Source organism: Varroa destructor, unplaced genomic scaffold (genome assembly GCF_002443255.2).
Source record: "Varroa destructor unplaced genomic scaffold, Vdes_3.0 BEIS01000003.1, whole genome shotgun sequence".
NCBI lineage: Eukaryota > Metazoa > Arthropoda > Arachnida > Mesostigmata > Varroidae > Varroa > Varroa destructor.
Window position 1 is genome coordinate 20,015,020 of NW_019211456.1, and position 12,415 is coordinate 20,027,434.

The 12,415-nt window shown below is 39.2% G+C and overlaps 1 protein-coding gene across 19 annotated transcripts in view; it reads right to left on the reverse strand.

Moving 5' to 3' along the window:
• Positions 1-3,231: 3,231 nt before the first annotated feature.
• The window catches only part of LOC111247933 (BTB/POZ domain-containing protein kctd15-like), a 32,478-nt gene continuing 23,294 nt past the window's right edge, over positions 3,232-12,415 (reverse strand). For 3 of the 19 annotated variants that reach the window (XM_086983734.1, XM_022799506.2, XM_086983735.1), the window contains exons 2-5: positions 6,305-6,418; positions 5,691-5,990; positions 5,051-5,412; positions 3,232-4,499 (exon numbers count right to left, since the gene is read on the reverse strand). In XM_086983734.1, the coding sequence (XP_086839860.1) occupies positions 4,195-4,499; positions 5,051-5,412; positions 5,691-5,990; positions 6,305-6,418 (1,081 nt within the window). In that variant the 3' untranslated portion in view covers positions 3,232-4,194. Of the gene's footprint in view, positions 4,500-5,050; positions 5,413-5,690; positions 5,991-6,304; positions 6,419-7,111; positions 7,238-7,468; positions 7,626-8,817; positions 8,899-10,887; positions 11,189-11,215; positions 12,055-12,415 lie in introns of those variants that run through there. The other 16 variants (XM_086983724.1, XM_022799502.2, XM_086983732.1 and 13 more) reach the window with 15 other exon arrangements.

A 12,415-nucleotide genomic window follows, 5' to 3' on the forward strand; every position in this document is an offset into this window, starting at 1 on the left:
TAGTTTTATATATATATATATATATATATATATATACATATAAAAGTTATAAAGTTTACGCTTAAGATTAAATTGATAAGTTAATGTTACTTTAGTCCGTCGGAATTAGTGGGTCGAAAAATCCGAATGATCTTTGAACTATGCATCACTAGCAGACGAAACTAGATAAATATTTACATGAAGTCTTCGGCTCTGTTCGACGATTCTAAATTGATTGAGCGTCATCGGGGAAAAATGAATTTAGAGGTATAGGCATGGTTTGGTGTAGAAAGTCAGTATTCAGTAATGAAGTTCTTTTTCTCAAAGGTGAAGGTCCTGGTAGATTCCATTGAAGATTAATGAAAGCACTGTACAAAGAGGCCATAAGCGAAACAATAGTTTATTACTGGTGCAATCGTTTTAAGGACGAACACTGGAAGGTTGAAGACCACAGAGGGGTCACTACATTTCAGGACATTAAACAGAAAAACGAATTGCGGTGATGTCAGAAGCTTTAAAGCAGAATAAAACATTGACAGTGCGCTCTTTGTCAGCTTAATATGGGATCCCTCGAAGTATTTGTTATGAAATTGTAACGAAAAAGCTGAAGCTGAAGAAGAATAGCAAATAATGGGTTCCTGACGAATAGACGGATCGAAATTAATCTTCTGTAAATCCACCCAGTCTGTGTTAACCTGTAAATACTTACCGTCTACGAGTATTTTGAGAAACAAAGTAGATATATAACAGAAAATTTTTCTAGTGAAAGTGCTGGTAATCTAGCAGTCATAGATCGAGTATAGTACGGTAAAGATAGATTTACATATACGAGTTGAGCTGAGAATTACGAACTATAACAAGTGTAAAGCATAGAAATTCGATTATTAGGTCGTGTGCATCACTCTCTGAAGCACGAAACGTGTTCAGAGTTACTTTTCCGATTTAAGCGTGATTAAAGTTGAGTGCACTGAGAAATTTATTCTCCTTAATGAAGTTTCAAAGTATATGAAACATTAATAAAGACATCAGCGAGCAAATGGCATAGTCAGCAATGTAGGCATTATGAAACGAGTAATTAACTGGAATCAGCAATGAAACATGCGTCGTTTCACCATCATCAATGGAATAACCTGTACAGTTCAATAATTCGGCCAGCGCGAAATAAATGCTGATGGTAGTGAATACTGGCTATGTCCGTAAATCACTGATCAAATAAGTCAATTAAGACCGTTCTTTTGAAGGAATTTTAATATATTTTTTTTATTTTAGTTTTATTTAGTCGTAAATTGATAATAACAGTAAACCTTGGCGTTTCGTAGAGGTTTGAAATTGAAAGAAGACGACTGGAAATCAATTTTTTAGGGCAATCCAATTCTACTATTATGGTAACATATTGACAGCAATATTAATCGAAAAATGCGTATCTTATTAGTTCAAAGGGTGGGATCACTTCACAGGTAATTCACCATCATGGTTCGTGTCGCAGCTGTACGTAATAGTAATATAGTACACGGCTTAAAGTTCTACGCAATAATTCTTTGAACACAAGTCAATCCTATTATGGAATTATTTTGCAAATAGGCGTTTAACTAAATAAAAAGCACCAAGCATCTCGAAGGAAGGTGTAAGAGAGGCCATATTTTAATTTTTGCTTAGCTAGGTACCGTTTCAACATTACTTCCTTTCTATAGATTACATAGATTACAAGTCATAGATAACAGAATATCTTGCAAGCTTCTTTTTACTAATAATATCAAATCACCCTTAACAAGGGCGGCCGTTTGCCGCGTTTCCATATGTGTGAAATAACTATGAGCTTCTCGTAATCAGATAATCTAGCAGGATGCCCAATTAAGCCATTCGTTAATTAGCTCGCTAATGTTACAGAAAGCTCACATCAAAGTCTAGCAGCAAAATTTCCAGCGAGCAATTACTAGGCGCCTTTTTTCAAAATAGCTTACATCAAGCCTTGGCCCCAGAAGACGAAAATCGTCTTGTACGGCGCTGCAAGGGAACTCCGAGACTACGCTCAATGGTATAATTTCCGTTAATAAGGTCAACTGCGATGCCGAGTCTAGGCAAACGTTATGAGGATTCAGCAATATTATATCAGAAGTTAGAGCAAAACTACTTAGATTACGATAAGAAGGATAAGTCACGTTGAAGTTGATATGATGCTAAAGTTGGTTGATAAGTTCAGATAACCACGTGAAGACTGTATGGTAAAGCACAAACCTGAATGCTATTAGCACATGCTGGAGCTAGCTTACCTGATGATTGGCTTGCCGCATTTGATTGTGCAATTTTTTTTAAATTTGTCGTTCTTGCCGATCCGAAGCTTTTATTGTAGAATTTGATAACGGTCCGTGTTAAATAAATTGATGATTCTACAATACCGAAAATCTCCATTACCTTATGAGATGAGATTACCCCTTTTCTCACATCGAGGCTGCTTTCGGTCAGATGACTGCAAAGCGCAACTGTTACCACCAAGAAGGACATGCAAACTGACGCATCAAATCTGAACATTACGGACATTGGCTGACCACTGATCTACAAGTTGGACATTGCAAAGTAACCTGTATTGACGCTGTTGTGAGACTAATCAAGCAATTGGTAAACAGGATAGTTCGATAGGCGACGGTCAGTTTGACAGAAATGAACCCCGAGTAAAAAGAACCTATGTATGGGGAGGGAATCAACACGAAAACAAATCCGACGAAAGAAATTCGAATGTTATGAAACCGTAGCGTTTACAAGTAATACGGAGATAGCAGATGTCAAGCTTGACAGCATTCAGTTTATCTCATTCCAACAACACGAACAGTTGGTTACTTAAACTGAATAGGAATATCCTAAATTACCACAATATGTGATATGGAATATGGGAAATTTACCCTATTTATATTTTGTTAATCGCTTGGCAGTTCTTTTTAATGTTCTAAAACGACTTGTATTTGAAGAGTCGTTTGAAGTGTTAGTAAGAAAATGCCACGGAAACTGTGAGCCTTCGACACGATATCTTTATCTGAGATCATTCCATGCCATGCAGTTAGCAGAAATTGCCTTTATTTCCCCTTTTGATGAATAGGACATGCAGGTGCAACTTCATCCATGCAAAATTTAGCATAAAGCTATAACTATGAGACAGGATTTTTGCGTATATGCAGTTCCTTTTGTGAGGATAGATAGGCTTTGTCGTTAAATTATACGAAATAGTAAAACTTACTACGAAACACTCGTACTACCAGATCCACTTCTAAACTCCGTCTGTTTATTATCAAGCAACTTTTTAGGTGTACTGGCTGTCAGGCAGCGAACATACGGGTTCATTTATTTAATGCAATAACACTTATTACCTTAAGGTACGCTAGCATAACAAATGATCGGTAAGTAAATTGTAATATCTGTGCAGTATCGTTTTTAACAGGAAATTGTTTACATATTAAAAATGACGTTTGGTTCTGGTACGCTTTGCTGGTCGTAAGGAGAAACATTTAGGGTAAAATGCTGAACTTGAAGGTTTCGTGATACAGATTGCCGACGAGCAGACATAACAGATCCCACTCGAGTACGAATTCGTGTATCTAACATCTCGATATATTGTCAACTATCTACCAAAGTTATTTACGTCTAGAGCTGATTGAGCAAAATGGACGGCGTGTGTCATGACGACCTCGCATATTGGCAAAATCTGATTGCTCAGGTATGAAGCTTGATCTGGTGGTCCAGGAGTTTCAACGTTTACTCTGATGAAAATATCACATAATTTCTGATACCACAAACTTTCACTTTTCACACGCATTCTATTGTTAGTATTGACCCTCTTAGGGAAACGGACCCTGTTCTGGTATTCGTGCAGACACTCAATATGTCCATTAATCATGCAGTACTGACACGCACTTTATTCACGTATCATCATCACGCTTACAACCATCACGATCCTCCATGGATGGGAATGGTTCTGCTATATTGCACCGAACATTTGACACACATTCATATATGCCTACGAAGAACGAATAGTTATATTTCAATTACCCACGTTATGATTACATCTAAATTTTCACGATTACATCTAAATTTTCACAATTTCATCAGCACGGCCAAAAAGGTTGAATTTGTTAAACCTTTAACATCCTCTGTCCTCTTCGAAGACATTAGGGGGTTGATATTCGATGAATGTATGAAGCCATTGTTGCCGTAGAACTAAGCTGTTTAATGAGATAGTGCGGGTTTTCTTACGAACAAGTATTCGCGCCCTGTTCCCCCTTCGCTCGCACTGCAGGTTGATGTACAAGTTGACGTCGACAAAATGAAGCCGGCATCCAGTAGTCGCTGAACTGCTGGAAGTAACTGCAGCTTAGAAAAACCATTAAGCGGAAAACGATGCAGGTGCCGACAATCTGAAGATAGCCACGGCGGACTTGGTGATGGACAGCTGGAAACCTGGAGGCCGTCGGCGACCTCAGGAAAGGACTCTTCGACAATATGGCGCTCACCGGAGATCAAGACTCGTTCTCCTGCGATAGGGTCAAACAAGAATCATCTCCAAAATGAATATATTACTAAAAATGTTTGAGGTTCAAATTTACCATTTTAAAGTTCTTTTGGCCAAAAGACAGCATCATCCTAAAAGGAACAAATATCTGTTAGAAATAACGATTGAGACATAACATACAACCAGATGTTCTATATCTTTGCTCTGTTTAACTTTTTTGTTTCATTTGTTTAAGTTATACGTGAACTAACGCTTTGGTTTCATAGAAAACACCAGTATTGACGGCGGGACGAGCGGACCATTTTCCTTCAATATTTTGGCCAAAAGATTCACTGTCTGTATTGTTAAAAATATTGTTAGGAAAATTAAACATAACTGCAGTGTGATCTAGCTCACGGCCTCATTTTTCTGAGTCCGGTGCCCTATTCATTCCAAAACCGCACCGAATTCCACGTTTCCATAATCCAATTTAATTTATTTAGCATTTGGCCCGATGTTGTGTTCATATATCTACTTTGAAAGCATTTATTCTTTTAATAAATGGCATTTGTATTCTTCAACATACTAACGCACCCAGATCAGGAGATGTGCTCAATAAAATGCACTGATGATTAGCAAAATTATCTTCGTTTCGAGGGCGCTGTCGCTTGCTCTCCCAAGCCTTGCCATCGACTGAGCTTTCGGCGATTTCTGACCGAGTCCACAGCTCTTCGATTTCGCGACTTAACGATGGTATATCATAATATTTAGCCTCTTCACGCAATAGATCCAATTCATGGAAGTTATTTGGCAGAACGAGACGTCCACAGCGAAGGTAGTTTAATATGTGCCGAAATAGGTTGCCGTCACGATCAATAAAGTAGTGTTGCTTAAGCGTGTCCAAAACAATGGGGATTGATCCATTGAATAGTCGCCCGAGTCGAGAATCAGGATGTCTGTTATTTGGAGCATATAGCCTATATTAGTCATATGTATTCGTCTCGACTAAAGGTCTAATTTACATGTGGATGCATATAAACTTGACAACAATCAATTCGTTTAGAAGCTATATTCATTTACTAAAAAAACCGCTCTCCAATAAGCACATAGCAGATCTTTCACCAGGGATTTCCATTTGTCTAGTAACTTTTATTCAGAACGAGCATTTATATTTGTATCAATGTTTGAATGATATTTTGATAGAACTGTGGATCTCTTCTATCTACATACTTACCTTGTAAGTGTTCCTAATGAGGAAGTATACGTAACACCGCCAACGTCGATGTGCACGGGGGCGGTGTACCGCGACGGGGAAGCTGCGCACGGTATGCCAGAAATTTTAGGGGGTTCTCCGCCCGCAGTAGTCGTTAGTCCCCCAGCGGGGTGTGCTGTCAAGTGGCGTGTCAATGGGGTCGTACCTTCGGCCGTGCCAATACATCCTAAGGACAGGCCGCCGCTGCCTGCGCCAACGCCCGTCACGCCCTGTGATGCCGCAGCCGCTGCCATTGCTAAAAATTTCTGTTCCATCCAGGATCTAGACAAATGGGAGAGAAAACAACGACTGTAAGAATTTAGCTTAAATGCATAAATATTTGCGTGTGCTCTAAATTAGCAACACAAACGGCATTATGGGTCATTTGGGACAGGTAGCTGAATATGCAAGGCTTGAAACTAGAAAAAGTCGCCATTTATACCGGTATAGTCGGACAGATTAATAATAATACAACCAGGTAGCCGTAAACGATATGAGGCTACAACGAGAAACCAAAGGTATTGACTGAACTAAAATTGCATCCCGCAGTCCCAAGGTCAGTTAAGTGTCCATTTGGGAAATAGAAATGATCGTACCTATGCGTGTTCTCGACGTTGTGCTGACCAAGCAAACTAGAGCTTCGTCGAATGCCTCTTCGCGGTAGAAAGTCGCTTAATCTCACGGTGTCTTTAAGTTCTCGTCCACCGCCGCTAAAAAAGACGAACAAGAGAGAATGAAACACACGTACGTTAATATAATTTGGAAGTTTCTCTCAAGGAAATTTGGCTTTACGTTGAACCTGATAAATTCGTTAATAGTTATCTACTCACGTATTTTCACAAAAATTAATTCCTCTATACATTTTAAGATTAATAAAAATTTATTGTTTTGAATTTATTATTATTATAAATAATTTCGTAGGAGTAATTATAATATTTAATCAGAATTCATTACGAAAAATTTTAGTTCATTCTAGAATAATTAATTTCACGGAAATTTCATATGAAGCAAAGAACACTTTTTGTATATATGGTTTTGATATACCGAAAATCTTTCTAAAGCTAAAACAACGTATTGCTCTCCGGGGCAAAGGTCACATTTGGATGTAGTTGTAGTCTGTATAAATTGCGGGTGCAACGAGCGAAAATATTGAAGAAGGTCTCCGCTTTGTGTATTTATGTACATTAATGTTATTTTAACTGCCGAAAACGATTTTGTAGGAAACTTCTGTTACAAGATTGCGACTCTAACCAGAGTCATCTATCGAGTTACGACGAATCGGGACAAAAGTATCATATAACAGCTGAACATTGGCTTTTACCATTAAGCTCATTTTAGAATATAACACATGTGCATGAACGAACGTCTTTTCACATGATTGTTCTTAAAAGCCTCTCACCAACCTACTAGAGATGACTCCAGAGGGCTGTCGATTAGGCGAAGCGGGTGACCGGTCTTGGGAACGATCTCCGCTTGATGAGCGGGACATTTTTGCTAACCCCTTGGGTATAGGGCACACTCACGAAACCCTGAAGATTGTTTTAGCGATGGGTTAGTTAAAATCTAAGAAAGAGTTCCCAGGCTGTCACAAATCTTCCAAGCGTCTCACACTAACACGTCATGAATATTAAGCAATTATTCCGTTTAATATTTGCGTAACAAAGCGGGTGGACAGATTGCGCTCTCAGCCAACAGAGAAATAATTGAAGTATATCGAAATCATCTAAAACCAATAAATTAGGTTCTAAATATAGTCGCACATTATATTGGAGCAAAAGGTCAATCCGCTTCTTAGCAAATCCACAGGCTTGGAAGACACGCGAACTTCTGTGGTGAACTCAACCGCCTCGTTCGAAATTTCCTGCCATGTCCCCGCCTTCTGATGAAGGGCCCCGCCCAGTTCCGCATAGTTCCACTCTAAACAAGGGTTAAATGGGTAAGGGACAACACCTCAGTACTGATAACGATACCGTAGCTCTGTGTGCGCTGTCAATGCAATTCCAATGGGAGAGGGCTGAGGTTAAAGGAGGCGGGTTCTTCTCCCCCTTGGACGGAGGAGAGATTTATAAGGAGAACTGCGTGGCAAATGTTACAAGGAGCACCGCGAAAGTAATAGTGGAGTCGAAATTTTTGAAGTTAACCAAAAGGCCTTGACAATATAGACCTATAAATCTATTTAGATTAGGAAATTAATTAAGCAGATGTCAAATACCTTACTAAAATTCATGGAAATGTTCGATAAAATAAGATTATTTAAATTTAGGTTCCCTTTTAAATACTTACTTGGCTTAAAGTTAAAAATTATTATTATGCTTCAGAATGTCACGCAGATTCTGAGGTTGAAAAAGGTTGGTGCATTTTACGTGCGAGGTTTTTTATACGACTGAAATTCATCTAACACTTATGAATTACAACATAACATGCGAGCAAACACTTATAGTAAATATTTTCTACGAAGAAACTAGCGGTGCTTCACGATCACGCCATATCACAGAAACGAAAATGAAAGTCAGGTACAATGGATGACTGTAACTGACAAATTGACTAGCAATAATAACTTTTAAAACATGCTTGCGTCCACAAATTTATATGATAGGATAGCGCAGTTTTATAGGAAGGCATATCTTTTTATGTATAGCACATTTTCAACCGGGCTAAAAAACGTCAATTTAGTGTGAAAATTCGGCTAAATTATTCCATAGAGAATTACCATATGTCGCAGCCGCTCGTTACGAAGCGTTAACGTGTATCTTAGATGTCGCAAGGATCAATCAGCAAGCTAACAATGTTTCTAACCCTACATAGGTGGTGTTTGTCGTCGTCAGGCGCCTAAGCAGTGTTTATCCGCTTCGTTGTTTTAATGCATAGTTATATACCAGCAAGTAACGCTATTGTGTAAGTTATGACAGAACAGTGGAAGTATATGGCATCAAAGAATCTATAACAAGAAGGTCCGTAAACAAGCTGGTTACTATTATGTATGCAAATATAACAAACTGCAGGAATTTATGAAGTATCCACTTGTTTAACACTTTCCTTCAAAGACCTTAAGTTCACCATAGATTTAATAAGTAGAAATGTCGGTTTTAAGCGTAACTTATAAGCCTACCATTACTATATCCAAATAGCGCAGTCGACGCGGCAGTTTGGGTGACTGCGTTGTTAATCTACCATGTTCGAAGGATCGGTGCTTCAAGTACATCCAATGACACATAATTAATACAAAACTTATTCAAATAAATGAAATCATCTTTCACATTTAATAGAGCCGATAGTCGAGCCTGCGATCTTCGACAGATATGCCTGCCAAACAAAACCCTATATGATGTTGCAGGTCTATTATCTGCCAACCTTTTCCTTTTTCAACTAGCTTCGATATTTGTTCGAACATTCGAATCACGGAATACAAGCATTTTTATATCGTTCGATATTGTTGACCTTTTGACAGTCTCTTTGGTCAGGTCGCCGTCGTTGAGAAGATCAAACAACACGCTTCTACTGTTTTTACTAGATATAGACCCCTGCTTTTGGTTGTTGGCTGTCTGCTTTTTGAAATTTGAAGTTAAGTTTGGTATGGGTTATGAAGCAATAAAACTCAGCCGAAGTAGATCCACGAATCCAATAGATTCTTTTTTCACTGTTCTATCTCCGCCAGTGTATTACGGTTGCCATGCATCACAACTTCAGCGACATTCGTTCGACAGGACGGTTGTTCGATTCTCAGCAAAATGAACCTTATGTGAACGTCTAAATTTGTCGCAAGTGATGCTTCTATCAATAATTAGAACCGAACAGCCCGATAACTACTCCATTATTTAGAACTGAAACTGGTTATAGGAGTAACGAAATTTGACGTCGATCTACGTCCCTAGGTAGATGTTTTGCGGATTCATCAAAGCTGGATTACAGCCCAACGACTCATATTTTCACAAGTAACCTAGAATAAGAGACGGAAACTGTAAATATAATTGTGGCTATAAACTGGACTTTTATTGCCAGAGGAGATTTATAGTGGTGCCTTTGCATGTAAAAGCCCGTTAACTTAGAATCAGTACACTGTCCTCAAACGGTCCCACCCTGATTCGTCAGGCAACTGCTACTCTTTGCTTTGGCCTTTGTGCTTTGCACCCAAGAATCGTTCCCACTTGCTTCGTCCCCAACCCAAATCAAGCGCGAACGCTCTCACTAGCGAGGTGAGGAAACCGCCAGCTTTCCTCCAGAGACGCGAGCGAAAACTACACGTTAAACTTCGACCCCCGAATGAAAAGCAAACTATGTTTGCACACTTGGCAAATCCACATGTGAAGCTCGCTTCTGGTACAGCAGAGAGTCTATTTCATTTCCCTTCATGCTACCGGATGATATACGATACGGTAAAGAATTGCGTTTTGTAAAAAAATCTGCATATATATATATATACTTTTTTTTTGACAAGCGATTTAAACACAGTACGTTCTAATCTCAGAATGTCATATATACATAGTATTGCAGATGACTTCAGAGACCTTCCATGACGCTTAATACAGACGCAAAACCAAGCGGTCGAGGGAAGCATGTAATTGTTATTCTCTTGTTTTTTTTTTTTATAATCCGTGGCAGTGCTTCCTGCTTTGCATTCCGTGCGCCAATGCGGTTTCGAACAACTAAAACTATAGGTTGATCAGGCAAAACGTAACGGCTACGTTCCGCTACCTTCTGCAGAGGACAATTAAAGCTTATCTTATAGTCTTCTAGTAAGATAGAAGCGCCCCCTATAAGAGGGACGCTTTAATTATATGGTTTTGCTGGCAATGGAAAGTTCGATATTATTACAGACTGATGCTCTGGAAAATCAGGATAATTTCATACACATAATAAGCAGATTTAAGCAAAATCGTTTTTCTGTAAGCTAAAAATCTAGGAGAATCATATAATCGTAAGCAAATTAACATGCATGCGCACAGCCAAGGAAGTGGATAGCCAGCTAACTGTAATCTCGTAGAAATAACAGGCCAGTTTGAGAGCTTTATGTTAAAACGCCAAAATACGATTGACGTCTGAACGTCACAAGATGCGCGTGATCAGTTCCCATCGGATCGAATAGACAGCTAACTAGCGCGACGTCTCAATCTTTAGCCTCGTAACTCGGCTGGAATAGCCGGAACATTACATTTGTTACCAAAAATACCATTATGATTACCATTTTATATGCTAGATGAGTGAGAGATGTTGATGAACTCAACGACCTCATGCTCCTTACGGAACCACTGGAATGGTAAACATTGCATAGATTTTTAATCCCATCCCAAAGGTAGTTCGTCTGACGCTTCGGAGCAAAGTTATTTAGCGTACCTGTCGAACAATATATTTCTTTTTTAATATGCCCTTTTTGCTGTGCTGCTCTGATCTTCAGTCGGTATTCAATTATTTCTCTCAAAAAGTACGAGACTTTTTCGATCGCACAAGGAGTTAGCTGCTCCTAATAATAGTTTTGTCTTTCCTATGTAGAACTACGTGAAGTTAGCTACCTTACGCACAGATTCGATTTGCTAAAATCGAAAATGTAGTTGATGCGTTGAAAATTTGAGGTTTCGCTGTCAGTAACCTTTACGGACGCAACCTGTAATCAACCTAATGCAATCAATGAAGGTAGGTAAACCTCGTTCAGGAAATGACAGCTGGCGCATCGAATCATTGTGATAGCCGGTAAAGTGTTATAATTCGTAGTTCACCGATGGAGTTGCTCACTATCAGTTTGGTTTTCCCGATCAGCTGTATCGGTCGTACGAAATATAATAGGATCTACGTTACAAAGTGATTTTCTCGCCGGCTAGCGCTACTGGTAGGAGAGGCATCGATATTGCACATGGTTTTTGTTCACAGCTTTAGGTGATGGCTACGTGGCACGGAACTCTGTGAAACTTCGGCTGTTCTCAAACGCATAGGCATATTTAATATGATAGTCATGGATTTCATATGCAATCTAGTCCAACTGCAGGTGCGTATACGAATCTATTCAGTATCCACAATTTCTAGCTCTTTATCAACACAACAATAACGCACAATTCGTGCGATACTCTATCACCATCATCCTCATGGCCGACCAACTTCGAGTCACGGCAAAACAGCGCACGACTATTAGCGGTGAACCACCAATATCAGGACCACAACGTAGCCCACATCCAGCTGCTGCTAAGACTTTCAGCCTTATTACAATGTGTCCTGAAAATGGCAACAGTGCTATGTGCTAAAAGAGGTTCCGCTCGTGTAACTGCTGAGCACATGAGCGTTTGGGCCGGCAAAATACAAAAAGTTCCAGTTACTTCAATTAATTTCGTGCAGGCAGGTTCGAGGGTGATCAGAAGGTTTGAATTAAGAAGATTATGCTAAATATTTGCCAAATTTATGAAATGACAGTATGTACACACATTTGAAAATTACTTTGAACAGCTACACGAATAAGTCACTGCAAATTTTTTGAGAACTGACAGTAGAAAAGTATGGATGAGACGTGACTCATTTCGATGTTCGTTGGAGTTCGGTGAACGACGTAGTTCATAGCGGAAGAATGCTCTAATCGCCAAAGGGCATATGGAAACGTTTAGCTCAAGAGGGTTGAACACGGTATGTGCAAGACGTAAGCTGACTTGCGATACGTTACGTACAAAAGTATAAGGATCGATAATATGCCGTACTAAATCATTCGTCTTTAAATTTGTGTTTTAGTC